This window comes from Pezoporus flaviventris, unplaced genomic scaffold (genome assembly GCF_033815535.1).
Source record: "Pezoporus flaviventris isolate CSIRO_AGI_PZ_B2104156 unplaced genomic scaffold, CSIRO_AGI_Pfla_v1 ptg000007l, whole genome shotgun sequence".
Lineage (NCBI taxonomy): Eukaryota > Metazoa > Chordata > Aves > Psittaciformes > Psittacidae > Pezoporus > Pezoporus flaviventris.
Genome location: NW_026892555.1, coordinates 37,525,578 through 37,543,712, shown reverse-complemented (window position 1 = coordinate 37,543,712; position 18,135 = coordinate 37,525,578). Strand labels below are relative to the sequence as shown.

Genomic DNA, 18,135 nt, shown 5'->3' with positions numbered 1-18,135 from the left:
TTTAAGCTTTTCTTTTTCCTTCCCTTGAACTATGAAGGCCAGGAAGGAAAATGCAAGTACTTTAGTGCAGGACTCTCCAGCCTGCTTTTACTCTGGATTCTTGCAAGCCTGAGTGGGTGTGGGTGTGTCTCCATGTGCTTTCATATAAAGCTCCTTTATAGCTCCACAGTTAGAAAACACGAAGCTTGGATAAAGGACTGGCCTTTGATGAATAGCTGGCGATATTACATCAAGAAGACAGAAAACACAAAGTGCTATCGGTTAAGCATTTAATTCTGGAAGTGTTATTTATATGACTAAGCATTTAATATAAGCATGTCCAATTCCACAAAGCGTTGGCGGCAATCTGTTGTCTTGGATTTAAACCCAGACTGTATGTAGAAGGATTTAAATCACTGATTTAATTTTCAACAATAGGTTCTCTAATGAAGGCAGAATAAAAAGCACTCCTTCCCTGCTAATTTACTAAGTTTTATTAGCAACCATTTTGAATCCCTCTGTGTTTCAAAGCTAAGGGTCTCTAAAGAGATGAGAATCTGCAGCTGCATTTTATCTTCTTAAGCCATAATCTTGACTGCTCTCCAGTGAGCAGCTGCTCTTCCATACTACACTCCTCTAGGAAACTCTGTCAGGCTTTTTTCCTGTAATATTGGCTAAGCTTCCATTGAAATAATAAACTTCATTATACACCTCCAACAGTTTTCTCTCAAACTGCTAGTATGCACATTGCATAATGGTGTTAACACTTTTCTCCTTCCCCACAGTTCCATAAACTCCTTAAATTTTATCAAACTTAACTGTTCCCCAGTCCAGTTCATTATGTGGCTTGATGCTGGCACAGCAAAAAGGCAGGAATGTGCAGTGAGACTCTCTCATTGTCAACAGCGTAGCCGGCAGACTGGGGCAACAGACAGCCCCATGGTTAAAATGCTGCACTGGGATTTACAGCCTAAGTTAGGTATTTCAGTACTACAGTGTCTGAAACTCTTAGAATTCAGCATCTAGGAATCATGAGTCAGTTCTCTGTCAGTTCTGAAGAAGGCATCCTGTGTGACCATGGCTAAACAACTTAATCCCTTTGAACTTGTTTTCTACCAGAAATATCTGCAATATCAGAACTTGTCTCCCTTGTACTGATGTTTTAAGGATTAAATTATTTGCGCTTATAAAGGATTCAGGCATGACAGCAAAAGCTTATGAAAACCTTCAAAGGTTTTCAGCTCTTAGATGATCTACAAGATTCATCCTTTACCTCTTAAGAGCCATGAGCGCACCATTAGAGCAAATAACATAAAATTTTGGGTTTAGCATTAGAAAGCTATTATAACTCAGGGTATTCACTCATGCACCAGGGCCACCCTAGGAACTGGTCCTGACTCAAGCACAAAGTGTGGAAAATGGGAAAACAGGGAATCTCCTTTCTCAGCTTCTTCCCCAACTGACAGGTCTTAGACAGAAAAGCAGTCAGGCCTAGTGGTTAGGGCAAAGTGCTAAGGAAAACCAAACAGGAAAACCAAGGCACCAGGAAACTTAAGTAAGATAGGAGCAGAGTGCCAGCAGCAATCATGGCAGAAATTAGAAAATCATGTACAAATGAAGCAAATTGTGTCGAAGGCACACAGCAAGAAAAATGACAAGGAAGAGACAAGAGCAGCCATCTTCTTGTACTCAAACCTGGGTTTCAATTCTCTTCAGAAGCGCCATCTCCTAAGTGATTACACAAGCTCTTCTCTTACAGCAGAGAGAAAATATATGCAGCCATATTAGAGTTTAGAATGGGGTTCACAATAAGGGATGCCATGATAGCAGCCTCTGTATCCAAAAGTACAAGCATTGTCACCAAGACACTTGTATGAGAAAGGAGAAGGCAGTGCTGTAATTTTGCTCAAGGACTTAAAAAGATTCACATCTTTTCAAAAAGCATCAAGGGCTATATTGTTTCCACCTCAGACAGGGGTTGCTACAACCTATTTTGTTCAGTCTCTTGCCTACCTCACCACCAGACCTGTTACTACAGGCTGCAACTGAACATTGCATCATAGCCAAGCACAACTGCAATATAATTTTGTGCAAAATGTCTATTACATGTGAAGCACAAAAACTGTCTGCAGCTTATGGCAGAACTAAACCAATGAGCTGAGGTAAGACAGAACAGGGAGCCCAGAGAAGGGCCTTCCTTGAGACACTCTTCATTTTCTTTTCATTTTCATGTCCTTCACCCAACTTCTCTCCACCTGTGACATTTCTCCTTAGAAGAATTCTGTTCAGTCATCTGTAGTTTGGACCATTCATTTCTTAAAAGAATACTGAAATTCTCTATACTGGTAGAAGTTACGGACTGCTGCAACTGCCACCTCAGAGCCATGGAGCTTCTACACACACAGCTCACTGTTAATAAGATAACTCATAAAAGGGAGACAAAAGGATAAAGAAGCTTCAGTACAGACTGTTAATGCCACTCTTCTCTCACTTGATGTCCCGCAGCTTGTACATCCTTTACGATCCAACAAATAAATTGCAGATATTGCACAGAACTGAATTCTCATTTGATATCTTTGAAGATGTGTACAGTTCTTCCACAGGGCTTAACGAAGCATTTCTCAGGTGACAGCCATGATAAAAGCATGTTTGTGCTAGCACATCAGCCCATTTTTGCACCTGCTTTCACAAACCCATAATACAAAAAATTCAAACTGTATGTGACTGAGCAAAACAAAGGCCAATCCAAGCTCATACTGACAAATTACCTAGAAACAAGGTAAACTTCAGAGACTGCGCTGTGCCTCTTTAGGTCAAATTAACCCTCAACCACAATAAAAATATAATACTGAAAGAGATTAGCAACTAGCAGTGTCAAGAGTCATAAGCTCTTCATGTGTGCTTTTAAAATGATGGTAATTTTGGTTTTCTTTTGTTGCTGGTTTTCTGTTTCTCTGTATACTGGGAGGGGATGGAGAACTCCTAGCTTTGGACCACTACAAAAAAAAAGCAAACAGAAGTCACATCAATTTGGGGACCAGAGTGTACAGTACATAGAAAAATGAAGAAAAATTCTTAAAGACCTGCACATATGGGGCTAGTATCCCACATAATACAATTCACTGACAGCCCTGGGATTGGCGCTTGGACCAATTTTGTCCATACAGTGCTGCGTAAAGCTAAGTATTATTGTTATGTTCATAAATAGCATCTACATAATGTGCAAAAAATTCTTACATAAATCATTGCAGATTTGGAAAATAAAACTGAAAACATCTGCTTAGACTTTGGCCTGATTTTCCTGTGCTTTTCCACAATTATGTCCTCAAAAGTTAGATAATGTCCAATGGACGTATCTACTTTAAACTATTATTAATCTCTTATTCATAACCTGTCAAGTATACAGCTATTACACAAATGACATTTCCTTATAAGACACACTGTTTCAATCATAGCTCACAGTATTGATCTGCAGTGATCCCAAAATTTAGAAAATTGTCCAAGCCTTGGAGTAGCAAGTTAACTTTCCACTAGAAAACTTGGATAATTTCTGAGAATTCCAGACCTCAGCTACTTAAACCCTTCTGGAATATGTTCTTTTTGCCTCCTGTTAAATTCATGACAGCCTAAGCAAGATTCTCCATTCACAGCTCTTGTGCTGCTAGAGTGGAATGAGTTTTTTCTTTTTTTTTTTTACAAGCAGGTGATCAGTGCAATCAGCTAAGGCAACAATATTTAAACCCCTTGGTTTAAAACCTTCTCTTTTAGGGTTTATAGCTAGTATCATAGTCCCATTAAAGCTACTGGCAAAAATCCATAGGCATCAGAATTGAGCTCGCATATTAGAAATTACTGTCACTACAGGTTAAATCCCACTTGCCATTCACACCTACCCAGCCCCATTGCAGCTTTTAAGTCTCTTCATAAAGACAGAGACATATTTGCATGCACATGATCTCCCAGGCCTTCTATCACAATTACAAATACTCTGTTTTATTTTTTTAACCCAAATAATTTGCTAACAAACTAGAAATGAACTGATTAAAAAAAGGACTGCAAGATTAAGTAGTGTTGGCAAAGAATATTAGAAGTTGGCAAAGAATAAATTTCCATGTTGAAAACATGACTGCTACTGCTGAACCCAGGACACACCTCCTCTCCAGAAAGACCAGAAAGGGGATGCAGTGTGCAGATATCTGACTTCAGAGTCAGGCTCAGAGAAAACTCCAAACCAAATACTGTAAAGACTTGGGTAGATAAGCGTAATGTTAACAGTCTAACCTGAAGCCCTAAAGCTATAACTCTGTTAGATGAGATCCTTAGGCAGGCACCATTTCATGTGAACAAAGGAAAACTTAATGGTTTAAATCAGACTGAGGGTAGGATATGTTTCTTGCATTCTATTTAACTTCATTGAAGCAGATATTTCAGTAGCTCTGAAACAGTCTACAGAATGAATTAGTCTGCTGTTCATTACACAAATGAAAGGAACATCTTTTTCTACTGTACAGAACTGATTCTGGTCCCTCAGGCAACTAGATTTTCTTCTGTTCTACTCAAAAACTATAGGACAGACAATAATACAGTTTTTAATCTTCCTACACATCTTGGAAACTGGAATGATTTACTGCCAATCCTCTTCTACTGAGAGCTTTCACATGGTTCACAGCTAATATAATCCTACATTTTAAAGAGGATGGATTACAGAGAATTATCCTCCTGCTTATAGTGCAAGCAGTGAAAGGAACCTTTTTATTTTCTCAGATAGAGTTTTATTTCAGAGCAGTGGCCTGGAAATTCCCTTATGGTCAGATTGTTCCCTTATGGTCAGATTGTGCCTTTGGTCACACCACCACTTGAGTAACTAAGAGGAAGAGATGACTTTAAGGCATAATTTTCCCTGCTTCCCTTCACTTCAGAAGTAGTGAAAACCTGTTTGGTTTGGTTTGGGTTTTTTTCCATAAAACAGCATTGATGCCATCATATGGTTCACTTTCTCCTGCTGTCTTTCCTGTCTTTTTGACTGTAAATTCATTTGGCCTTGCACTATAGTATGCCGTGTTTATACAGAGATTGAGTACAGTGGGTCCCCATTTTTAGCTGCCCCTGCTTTAACTTTGTTAACAATAAAAATTAATAGCAGTAATTTGCTATTTTATTCCCTTCTATCTCCATTATACATCAAAGGTAAGGGAGTCAGCATTTCATTAGCTCTTTATTTGATCTCCCTTCTTCTCCAATTCATGCTCCTGGCATGAAGGAGAAGAATAAAGATCGTAGAATCAGAATAGTTAGGGTTGGAAAGGACCTTAAGATCATCTAGTTCCAAACCCCCCTGCCATGGGCAGGGACACCTCACACTAAACCATCTCACCCAAGGCTCCGTTCAGCCCAGCCTTGAACACTGCCAGGGATGGAGCATTCTTAACTTCCCTGGGCAACCCATTCCAGTGCCTCACCACCCTAACAGGAAAGAACTTCTTCCTCATATCCAATCTAAACATCCCCTGTTTAAGTTTTAACCCGTTACCCCTTGTCCTGTCACTACAGTCTCTAATGAAGAGTCCCTCCCCAGCATCCCTATAGGCCCCTTTCAGATACTAGAAGGCTGCTATGAGGTCTCCACACAGCCTTCTCTTCTCCAGGCTGAACAGCCCCAACTTTCTCAGCCTGTCTTCATACGGGAGGTGCTCCAGTGCCCTGATCATCCTCGTGGCCCTCCTCTGGACTTTTTCCAACAGTTCCATGTCCTTTTTATGTTGAGGACACCAGAACTGCACACAATAGTCCAAGTGAGGTCTCACGAGAGCAGAGTAGAGGGGCAGGATCACCTTCTTCGACCTGCTGGTCATGCTCCTTTTGATGCAGCCCAGGATACAGTTGGCTTTCTGGGCTGTGAGCGCATACTGAAGCCGGCTCATGTTAAGTTTCTTATCGACCAACATCCCCAAGTCCTTGTCTGCAGGGCTGCTCTGAATCTCCTCTCTACCCAACCTGTAGCTGTGCCTGGGATTGCTCTGACCCAGGTGTAAGACCTTGAGCTTGGCATGGCTAAACTTCATGAGGCTGGCATCAGCCCACCTCACAAGCGTGTCAAGGTCCCTCTGGATGGCATTCCTTCCCTCCAGCATATCAACCCAACCACACAGCTTGGTGTCATCGGCAAACTTGCTGAGGGCGCACTCAATCCCACTGTCCATGTCAGCAACAAAGATGTTGAACAAGACCGGTCCCAACACCGATCCCTGAGGGACACCACTCATTACCGGTCTCCAGCCGGACATTGAGCCATTGACCACAACTCTTTGCGTGTGGCCATCCAGCCAGTTCTTTATCCACCGAGTGGTCACCTATCTAACTGATGTCTCTCCAATTTAGAGAGAAGGATGTTGTGTGGGACAATATCGAACGCTTTACACAAGTCCAGGTAGATGACATCAACTGCACTACCCCTGCCCTTCAATTCTGTAGCCCCATCACAGAAGGCCACCAAATTGGTCAGGCAGGATTTCACCTTAGTGAAGCCATGCTGGCTGTCACCAAGCACCTTGTTGTTTTTCATGTGCCTTAGCATGCCTTCCAGGAGAATCTGCTCCAAGATTTTGCTAGACACAGAGGTGAGACTGACTGGTCTGTAGTTCCCTGGTTCATCCATTTTCCCCTTCCTGTTATCAAATAATTTGTATCTTTCTTACACTTCCAGGCAAATCACATGTATAATTGTGGATTTTACTTCCCTGTGAAAATGTGTGCTGTAAAGAACAATCTAATCTTGGGTACCTGCATCCATGTGCTGGCAAGAAAGAGTCTCTCATTGTTAAGACCATTACTAAATCTTTAGCACAAGCAATGCCAAAAGGCAAAGTAAAACTGCTTATCTGCAGTAGAAGTACTTGGTAAGGAAGGTTTTGGGAGAAATTTGCACAAATGTCTCCTTCCAATTTCTGGCCAAAAGGCAAGAACGGCCCTCATGCTCTTGTTTTAATGGAACAGAGAGAGAGAGGAGTATTGTATCAATATGCACAGCTCTCTGCTTTCCTTTGTTTAAAAAGATATGTTACAGTATTTACCTCTGATAACTATTTATTGTTTTGTCCTGTCCTCCTGAATGACTGCAAACACAGATGTTTTGGTGGAAATTATAACACCAGCGTATTACTGTCAACACTCTGGTTTCTTCAGTGAAGGAAGGTGGAAACACATCTTTGCTGAACTTCTTATAATAATAAAAATTACAATAAACTCAACCTCCAAGCCACATGAACAACATTTATTGACAGTGTGACTTATTTCAAGGAGCTTTTCCAGGGGTTACATAAGCTTAGTAGTCTAACACATTTCACCATGAACCTATATATACTAATCACATGCAAAGGCCCCAGCTGTCTAGAAATAAATAATAGATTACATTAAAAGACACAGGATATTACCCAACTAATACAGGATATTGCCTAATTTCTCAAAAAGTAGTTATGGTATCAAAGATGAAGAGACTAAGGAAGTAACTGAAGAGTAAGCTTCCAAACTTTGAAAAATAACACTCTTTTTTAGTCATTCTTTACGAAGACCATTACACTGATAATCTGAAGCTGTTCCACAACTATTTGGTCTAAGGTAATAAAATAAAGCTTTACAGCCTGCAGTCCTAAAAAAACAGACTGCTGTTCCAGTCAATAAATAGTCTTAGATACTCACCTCACATAGATCTCTTCAGACTCAAAGTTGGATTACGTAGAACTGCTCAGGTTTTATAACAGCATAATGGAGTATATAATCTGGGCCTAGTTTGTTGTGTTGTTAATGCACCCACTTAAACCAAGCACTTACGTTTTCAAGATATTGCTTATCCCTTTGACCTGTGTTCCTCCCACAAAGAGAGGAGAATTGAAAATCCTTATAATTTTTGTAAATCATTTCTAGTTTTTTAGGAAAACAACCTACTAGATTTACTCCACTGGCAGAAGATCCAAACTTACGCATTTGGTGCTCAACGTATTTCTAGGCATACATCTGTGCACAAACAACTGCCAGTTTATTTTGTATTTAGTACTGGACAAAAGCATAGACTACAACAGACTGCTTGTATATAGCCAAAATAGGCACTCATCACTGTGTTCAGTAACTAACAAACCCAGTGAAACTCAAGCCCAATATGTGTTCAGAATATGGTGCTTTCCAACAAATATATATATCAATGCTAATGTTAGAAGTTAAAAAAGTAAGATTTCCTGGTCCCCTGCTTAAAATGATTGCTATTCACCAAAAAAAAAACTAAAAACCTAGATGGGGAAATCTCTGGAATGGAAACAGAAAATCTCCCATTCTGGAGTCTCAGACTTCATAAACATGTACAGTGGTCACAAGCACGTGTTTTATTATTGCTCAAGTATAATATTTGGTTTGGACAATTTAATATAGCAGCTCTTTGTGCATATAGCAGAAGGAACAGCAGCTCATCTGTCAAACAAACTGCCCTGCACTTCCTTGCAGCACAGGCCAGAAGGCGATGAACTGGCTCAGCCAGTACACCTGTGTGCAAGTGAGCTTGGATATGGCATGCTATGCTGTCATTTTCTGCCAGAAGAATTAATCTGCATAAGGATCTGTTTGCAAAATTAAACGTTCACACTGTATTCAAAGGATATTATGAGTCAGGGTTTTTTTCTGCTACAGAATTTTTACCTCAGTAATTATTTCTGGGAGATCAATCTAGCTGAGAGCTGCTTTGATACAAGAGATGGGATAACACCAGCTTGCTCACTGCCAGGTGATGTTCTTCAACTCTGCCAGAATTCTGTTTGTGCAGCTGCCATGCAGCTTTTATGGTAGGTGAAAAATGAAATCTCTTCATGACTGATTAAGTTTGTTGTTTTACATCTCTGGGTCAAGTATACTTTTCTCTGGACTGATTTGGAGTAGAGTTCTAGGGTTTCCACAGATTATCAACAGACTCTTTCCACACACCACGAAAGCTGTTTGAGAAGTGATCCTTAATAAACAAGGATACAGAAGTCCCTGACAGACTCCCAAGTACAGATCTCAACACAGTTTATGACAATATTTCTTGATCACCACATGCTGGATCAGCCTTGAGGAAAAGCACTATGCAGAGGTGTTTCATAATGAGCAAACTACTCCTCCCTCAGGAGAACACTGCAGTATCCTGAAGGTCTTAACGCCCATAAAAATCATGTTGTATATAATATGCCAGGTAACCAAGATGAAGAGATGAATCTTCTGCTTTCTCTTTTGTTGATGAGTCTTCCCCATTCAAGTAATTCTCCTGCACTGCTATGATGTGCTGAAATCAACATGCAAAGTGGATCCACATGCAGATGTGGACATGGTTTTGTGGTGGACTTGGCAGTGCTAGGTTAATGGTTGGACTTGATAATCTTAACAGTGTTTTCCAACCTAAATGATCCTATGATTCTATGATCTGCCTCAATTCAACCTGCAAAGCCCCTATGAGTGATTTTATATATGGGGGGGTGTGATGGACCAGTGCAAAATAGTGAACAGCAGAGACCAGGCTCTGACCCACAACTCTTAAAGAAAGTACCTGAACAACCCTAAGAATTGATGGTGTAAGTCCACAGACTTTTTACACTTAGGTCTGCAATACCTACTCTAATACTTTTTATATCCTTTTCCATATAGCGGTTTTATTCCAGTCTGGCACCTGTGAATATAATGCTACAGTAACAAATTTCTAGCACTGACCCACACAGAGAAAAAGTAAACAGAGTTTCAGGCTCCTGGGCAATTATGATAGATAAATAAAGCAAGGATAATTCATAGAACTCTGAAAAAATCTTGAATTTCTTTAAAACCAATAGTGCACAACAAATGAAATAAAAGATGCAAAGCTAAAGTCGCCAAACAACGCAGCGGGTATCAGATCTCACAGCCCAGAGTCTAAGGGATACTCCAAGCCACTCCATGACAAATGTAAGCAATAGGACAGTGGGATGTGAAGTAGTATGATAGATGGCTGCTGGAGGGCAGGAGAAATAGGTCCCTGGGTTGCCCAGGAGCCCAAAATGACATCTCATGACCAGATTAATTTTTTCAGACTGCATTATCACTTTGCTTGTGTTCCTAATTTTGTAATTCATTGAGTTATAATGGAACATAACCAAGAATATCCCATAATCTTCAAATTTCAGGTATGTAATGCTATTTCATAAACAAATTGCTCTACACTTACTCCAAATTTACCTAGGTTGTTATTATTCACCATGGAAGTATTTCCAGTGGCTAGGTCTCCCCATCTATAGCTATTAGTCAAGGTGACACAGGAAGTGTTGAAATGGCAGATCTTGTTAGAACACTAATATTATTAAGACAGAAGTTAATAATTCTGCAAGTTAACTTTATGACCAATTAATCATACAATCTGATGAGTGCTGGAGGCATTCTATTACAGATGCATGTCCTAATTTACCTGCACTAAAGCACACCTCAGCAAGATAACTTTGTTGTGGAAATACAAAGCAATAAAATGGGGAGCTAAAAGAAACTCTTTTCAACTACCAGGAATTTAGGTTATGAAAGAAAAATCTTTTGCATTTAGTTTTTGCATTGCAATGCAGTGTCTCTCTTACCTCCATGGGAAATGCCTTAAAATTAACTGTGTGTTCCGAACCACGCTGATTTTCTCTCCCCCAGTGAAATCGAACATCATGTAGTTCAAACTCATGTCCTCGAGGTAATGGTCCCCCTATTAACACTGGGAAAGAAGACAAATGGTAAGGAAGTTGGTTTTCAAAGCAGAGAAGCCACCAAATATATTCTCCAAATACAATGCAGAAATTGCTGCAAGCTTCTTTATTATAAACAGTACTAGAGAAGGGAACAGTAAAGTTGACAGAGTTTGTATCTTCGCTTTTGAAATACCATGCCAGTAGAGAACCTGAATTCAGGCAGTTGCAACCAACAGTGTAATTGCTATCATGCTGCACTCTTTGTTCTATGAGGTAGAACAGCTGGTCATAACACAAAATACAAACGTACCTTTATCAGTCACAACAGTGAATATGTTTATTGCGTTTATCAAGACAGTACCTGTGTGCTCTAAACAGATGGCAGGGGTTCTAAACTGAACTGGCAACTACCTTCAACTTGTCCAGATGCTTAATCTCCATCACCTGTATTTGCTGTCAGTCACAGAAACTAGTAGAAAGCTTTTGATTGCCAATATTTTGGTAGGCAAAGGTTCTCAGGCATATACCACCTATCAAGCCTCTGAGATACAGAATGCTTCCATATCCAAATATAATCAACCTACACACAGTAGCAACAACATAGCTCATTTACTTAAAAACAACTTCTAGGCAGCCATGGTTTGGTTTGTTTAGGGTTTTTTTTACTTCGGTTTTTTAAACATCTGGTATTTCTTAAAAAACTTCTGCCCACAATTGCTACACATACACACAAAACAAAAATATTTAGTAGCTTGATACTTGCACACTAACAGAGACTTCCACCATAAGTAGTAAAAACAAGCAACTGTACCTTGTGAGGCCAAATCTACTCTGGAATTAACCAATGGAACCTTTTCCCTGGCATTTCTGAATCTGCTTCAGACCAAATATTATTCCACAAGCTGTAGGGAACTTCCCCCTGAAATCACTGAATATTGGCTTCTAGTTAAGGATGGATCTTACTTGAGGGCATTCACAGTCTTCCCCAGAATCCATTAAATTATAGCTTACATTTCATAGACTTTGAATGAATCTTTTACAATCTCAGATGATTGATACAGATTAGTTAATTGCATAACCTACAGCTTTAGGGAATTAAAGTTACATAACATAAAGTTCTTTTGACACACAAAACTAAACAGCCTTAGTTTAGAGCACAAGGCACAGTACACAACTAAAACATAATTTAACAATGAAAACATATTGCAACTGTACAAACACAAAAGCAAATGTACAGAACTATAAAAAAAAACTGAAAGAAAACTGATCAGTTACAGGTTTCATAAGCAATTACACTGGAGAAACAAGTAAAATATTCCAATTAATCCTCCTTTAATAATTTTTCATAACTCATCTAACCAGCTACAAATGTAGTTATAGATCCAGATTAAACTTGCTACATCTGTATTCTATTTGTACCTATATCCTACAGGGAAAACCTACAGATCTGGTGAACATTGAGGGAAACAACAAACTGAAGTATTTGGGGAAATCTGAACAAATAAAAAGAAAGATGATATTCTTTAGTGTTATTTCTTAGGACAACAGAACATTTTCTCTGTTTTAAAATCCTGTTCCTAGAGACGGTGCAACCAGAATAAATGTTCTCTATATGATGCAGTTCTGGAACTCCAGGAGCTTCAAAGAGTTTATTTCTGAGTCTTAAATTATAACACTGATCCCGCGATAAATGTATTTCAATGCATGAAGCATGTTTATCTCTCCTTTGCCTCTCCTCCAATCTTGATCCTTGTCAATGCATGAAAAATGTTTAACTTCACTTTGCCTTTCAGCAAGTTTTGATCCTCAGTAGAAAATTATTCTGAAACCATCATCCACTGTGCAATCCACTGCTGGCTTAGGAGAAGGTTCTTTGTTAGTAGGATTTTCTCTAAAGTATTTTTCAGTACACAATTCCATTACACAGTTGGTCATGCTTCTTCCACCTAATGCATAACACATGTACGATGATCAAACTGGAGGCAGCCTGCAAAAATGTTTGCAATTAAATAATGAGAAGGATTTGGGAATTCCAGATGGACTGTGTGTCCTGAATTAAAGGATAAAATCAATCACCAGTAATGACAAATTGATTTCTAATATGTATCTTAATCAGTTTATTTTTTTCCACAAAGAAGTTTTGCATTGACTGTTAGCATTACAATAGATGAGGATCTCTTGCACATTAATTGGACAGAATTTCAAAAGTATTTAGTGCTCTACAGTTCCCATTAAAATAATCTGGCTAAATGGATTTGTCATCAGAGATCCCCTGTGAGGAAAAGAAGCTGCAGGATTTTCCGCAATCCCTGAAAATTGGCCAAAATACTAGGTCAAACACAGCTTATTAACTCTTCTCTTCTTGGCTGGGATAACATTGTCTTCCCCCTCAAAGAAATGGAAAAATTATCCCCAGTTTACAAATGGAGAATGAAACATTATGGAACATGGAATCTAAAGGAAAGCTGAAATTAAAACAAGATTTCCTAAATCATAATTCCATACTTCTGTTGTAAACTTTTATTCTATCTCACATTTTCTTATATTTGAGGATGCGTCAGTCTGGCATCACACTACCTTCAAGTTTAAAAAGAAGCACTTCCCTCTCCTAAGTCTCCAATGGTTTTGCACATGCATTTTGGTGTGTTGGTCCCACTAAGTTACAAACTGCCCTTGGGAAGGTAGGGTTCAAGGAGTTGCACTGTGGCATGCAAATTATCATGTTGTTTGCAGTCACTCTCACTTCCTCCACAGGAGAATTTAAGAACCTTCCAGATCCTGCAGAGAGAACCTTAATCCCTGGGAAAAGAGCTCTGCTTCTGATGAAGGCAGTAAAACTGACTGGAAGAACAAAATTTCTGTCCTGTTGGAAATCTGTGCAATTTTATGGAAAGAAATATTCTGTGTTAGAATAATACATGGAATTTGTCATAGAAAGGAAAATGTAAAATAAAGCATCACCATCAATAAAATAAGAAACCCTTCCTTTTTAAAAAATTCATTGTAACACTGAACTGACTCCCTCACTCTCAGCACAGCTGTAGCTCCAAGGACTACTGGGATCTCCAAAGGAAACAAAAGTTCAAATGCCTCATGGTTTGACAATGTTCAGCTGTTTAAATGCCCCCAGAAGGCTGTTACTAGCTAATACCGGTTAGAATAAGTTGGATGCTCTTACAAACGCATGGTAAGAACTACCACAGTGCTGGAAAGCACAACAGACTTTTTTTCTCCCTAATTTCTTGACAGCTGTCTCCTTCACACAGAAGAGTTTACCCAGATGAAAGATCTCAATGAGACACTGCAATTTCACTTAAGCAGGAATTGGTATTTTTATTATTTGCTTCTGATTCTCATTTGATGAATGACACCAAAAAAAAAACCCTTTAAGAAATGAGGACTGCTTTGCTACCTGCTCTTCATCAATATTGTAAGCATGTATAACTGGAGTATCTAGCTTAAGCTGCCCAGTTCCGTAGTTAGTATTCAGAACCCACTCCCATCAATGGAAAAAGTTCTTTTAACTTGTGCAGTCTTTGGACCAAGGCCAAATTTTTCCAGCTGTACAATAGTTGGGCATCACACTGTCTTAGCAGTAGTCTGGACTGCTTCTTCTGACTGCAGACAGCTGTTAGTGCCAGTGAATTAGATGACACCACTATAAGAGGAAATTCTAGGCATGCTCTGAAGCAATCTGGCTGACCATCATCCGGAGTTTGGCACTGAAACTTGCATCTCCCATTGCAAAGCTTGCTCCTTCTCCTACTGAAGTCAACAGCAACACTCTTACCAGCACAGCCCATGTCGAACGAGCTGCTGGGAGCAGCTGCTGTTCCCATACTCCGGGACACAAGCACAGCCGGTCTCAAGGCAACCCAAGGTTTAGGGGGAAAGCAAAGGCCGTGTTTCACCGTACCTGATTTTGACTTCAGGGCAATCTGAATCGAATGCCCATCGTTGATCACTTCACAGTCACGACATACTACGTAGTTTGGTGACAGACGAACTTCCAGGAGCGAGGGGTCGTATTTAGCTTCTCTCGAGTTCAGGTTAATAGGCGACTGGTACTCCCCGTTAGCATCGGGGAAAATCAGCCCCCACTCCACGCCTGAGGCACAAGGGAAAGATGTTAACGGGGACAACCGGCGGCTTCCGGGACAGCCGGACCCTGCCGCCCGCCCCGCTGCTACCCACCGGAGATAGCGCTGCGCCTCCGCCGCCCCTCGCTGCCTTCCCGCAGGCGGCCACGGACCCGCCGCCCGCTGCGGGCCGGCGTTTCCCTGCTCGGGGCGGCCAGAGGCCGATTTTCCTCTGCTTCGCTACCCAAGTCCTGTCACGGCCACCTCCTCCTCCCCTTATCGGCCACGGAGAAAGTTTGTCCCCAGCAGCGCCGCCGCCGCCGCCCGCTCCTCACCTTCCTCGTAACCCCACTCCGGAGCCTCCTCCCTGCGGTGGAAGGGCTCGTCGCCCTCGATAAGGCTCCTGTCGGCCATGGGCGGAAGCCCTGCAAGGAGCCCTGTGTGCGTGTGTCTGTGCGAGGGGCGAGGCGGGCTGCCTGCGCTCCGCGCCGTGCCTCGGCCCTCCCCCCTCCCGCGGGTGTCGTCGTGTGGTGGAGCAGGAGCGCCGGGCGGGCCCCGGGAGCCGGTCGCTGTCCCAGCGGCGCGGCGAGGTGAGGCGAGGCGAGGAGAGGTGGGCGAGGGGTAAAGGTGGCGGATAGTGGAGAGGGCACCGGGCGACCACGGGAGCTGCAGCCCAGACTGATGTCCCCCGGGCCTCTGCTCCCCGGTCCTCCAGGCGTCTTCCTCGCCTCCCCTGCGGGCTGCTCCCCTCGCCTGGGTGAGGGCTTCCGCATCTCCCGCTGCCCCTCGGGCTAGGCACAGGAGGTCTGTACCCGCGGGGACACCCGGTGGGGGCAGCTTCAAGCAAGGGGAAGGACAAAGCCCTGCCCTTAGAGAGGAGCAGCCCAGGCATGGGGACAGGCTCGGAGCCACCAGCTGGGAAGCAGCTTGGCAGAGAAGGGCCTGTGGGACCTGGTGGGCACTAAACTGACCGTGAGTCAGCCATGTGCCCTTGCCGTAAAGAACATGAATGGTACCGGGCTGCATTAGGCAAAGCGATAACAGCAGGTGGAGAAAGGTGATCCTGCTGCTCTGCTCAGCACTGGTGAGGCCACACCTGGGATGCTGTGTCCAGTTCTGGGCTCCCCAGTACAAGAGAGCTGTAGAGGTACTGGAGAGAGTCCAGCACAAGGCCATGAAGATGGTTAAAGGACTGGAGCACCTCTCCTGCAAGGAAAGGCTAAGAGAGCTGGGGCTGTTCAGCCTGGAGAAGAGCAGGTTCAGTGGGATCATATCAATATGTACAAATACCTAAAGGGAAGATGTAAAGAGGATGGAGCCAAGTCTTTTTCTGTGGTGCCCAGTGACAGCACAAGCTGAAACATGGCAAGTTCCCTCTGAACAACAGGAAACACTTTTTGCTGTAAGAGTGACCGAGCACTGGCACTGGTTGCCCTGGGATGTCGTAGAGTCTCCAGACCAGGAGACACTCACCTAAACACAGTCCTGGGGAACTTGCTCTGGGTGGCCCTGCTTGAGCAGGTCATTTGAACAAGGTGATCTCCAGACATACCTTCCAGTCTCAGCCATTCTGCAGTTCTGAGGTTCCTCTTCACACCACAGAACTCTGCCCCTTCTAAAGAGGGACGGAGGCCCTCAATGAGGATAAGGGAGCCACTGAGTAAGTGTGGGAGTTCATCTCTGTCGCTTCTGTTCTGAAGAAGGGTTGTGGCCTCCACACTTTTTACAGTGACCCCTTCATTTAGGCCACGTCCAGGAGTGTGGCTTCAACTTCTCCTGCAGAATATACAAGATGTAGTGTTGGCACGGGAGTAGAAATTACCACCACTGTGAAAGTGAGACAGAAGTAGAGGGAGGACTTAGCTGGAATGTCATTAATGGAACAAGAGAGTACTGGCTCATGAGCTGTGTGCAAGGTGAAAAGAAAATAGGACAAAAGAAGTAGAATGTACTGGGTTGTTTTTTTTTGAGATCAGAACAGAAACAGGTTTCCTTCTGCAGGACCATTACTTATGATCTTCACAACTGATGACTGAAAGGAATATATACTATGAAAACAAACTGTAACAGTGGTGCAGCTTACTGAGACAAAAAAGCAAATAGGCATATTTCCTCATATAATGATCACCTGACAGCAGTACAAACAGAAACATCATATTTTTGAACATGAATTTTAGTCACATAAGAGATCATGTTGCATATGCATACCCGTCTCCCGTACCAAACTGGGTTTATTGGTTAAGTTCTGTCCTCTAATTGCTTCTTAAATACACACTAGTTGTTTCTATTAATGTCAGTCTATTTGAATCATTGCTCAACCACATGGGGAAAAAACAAACATTCCCCTAAATCATAACTGATTCTGTTCCATCTGACTGGAAATTAATTTTCATCTTCAAACAGAGTCTCACATTTTGAAAAACAACAGTCCTAGGAGGCTGGGTTCATTCCTGTACTCCTTGAAGCACAGTACTTCATTCATGCCCTCTATTAAGTCCTTTCCTGCAGTAGCTTTCCTGTGGGACATCTGTTCTAGAATTTCATCCTTATGAGGGGCAACATTATCAGACCTGCAAGTTCCTGTTTTGCAATAAATACTTTTTGTGGCTTTCCATAATTTTCATGGCTTCCATTCATTACTGAACTTAAGAACTAAGCTACTTATACTTGTTGCCCTTCCTTTTAACCTTTCAATTCTTTCCATACCTCTCTGCAAAATTAGGCATAGCAGGTAAAGTCTCAATGAATGGCTGGCATTTCTTTATTCCCATATGTCTGCTGAGTTGTTTTCTGTGCAAATATCCTATTTCTTCCATAGCTTCTGTCAGGCATAGCATGATCTAATCAGCAGATTATATTCCACTGAAGATTCCTACATCTTTAATGGTGAAGTATGTAAGTAACAAAGGAGTTCAAGGGTATGTCTCCACAATGAAATGGAGCACAGGACAGAGACTTCGCATTTGACTCCAACAGCAAACGTGGATATTGACCTGACCAATCTCTATACAAACCAACTCATTCATTTATGGACCCAGCTTCAACTAAAAGGATTGAGACAATCAGATGGAGACTGTGGCATAATTTGAGACTTGTTCAAGATCAGTGGGATTTTTTCTCCTTTAATGATGTAGATACTCTTGAAAGTGTTGTACTCTGTCAGGCTGGTCATGTTCCTACGTATAGTAGGCTGAGAGCGCCCTATGCACTGCCCTTTGACACATACTGATGTACTGTGCAGTCATCAATAAACACTCACTGTTGCAACGTTGTTACCTGGTACAGTTGTCCCAAGGCACCCATATCCACTTTACAGTCCTTTCTTCTTTAAGCATGCTCTTCTTGGGGATCGCATGGTTTATGCCAGCCAT

The 18,135-nt window shown here is 41.8% G+C and overlaps 1 protein-coding gene across 5 annotated transcripts in view; it reads right to left on the bottom strand.

Annotated features, from left to right (window-relative positions):
- Positions 1 to 15,284, bottom strand: part of CA8 (carbonic anhydrase 8) — a 49,580-nt gene extending 34,296 nt beyond the window's left edge. For 2 of the 5 annotated variants that reach the window (XR_009742525.1, XR_009742526.1), the window contains exons 1-3: positions 15,100 to 15,284; positions 14,476 to 14,793; positions 10,587 to 10,711 (exon numbers count right to left, since the gene is read on the bottom strand). Coding sequence is in view for 3 of the 5 variants with exons in the window: in XM_061448418.1 (XP_061304402.1) it covers positions 10,587 to 10,711; positions 14,476 to 14,793; positions 15,100 to 15,178 (522 nt within the window). In the remaining 2 variants the exon portion in view is untranslated. The remainder of the gene's footprint in view (positions 1 to 10,586; positions 10,712 to 14,475; positions 14,794 to 15,099) is intronic. The other 3 variants (XM_061448418.1, XM_061448417.1, XM_061448419.1) reach the window with 3 other exon arrangements.
- Between the last annotated feature and the right edge of the window lie 2,851 nt (positions 15,285 to 18,135).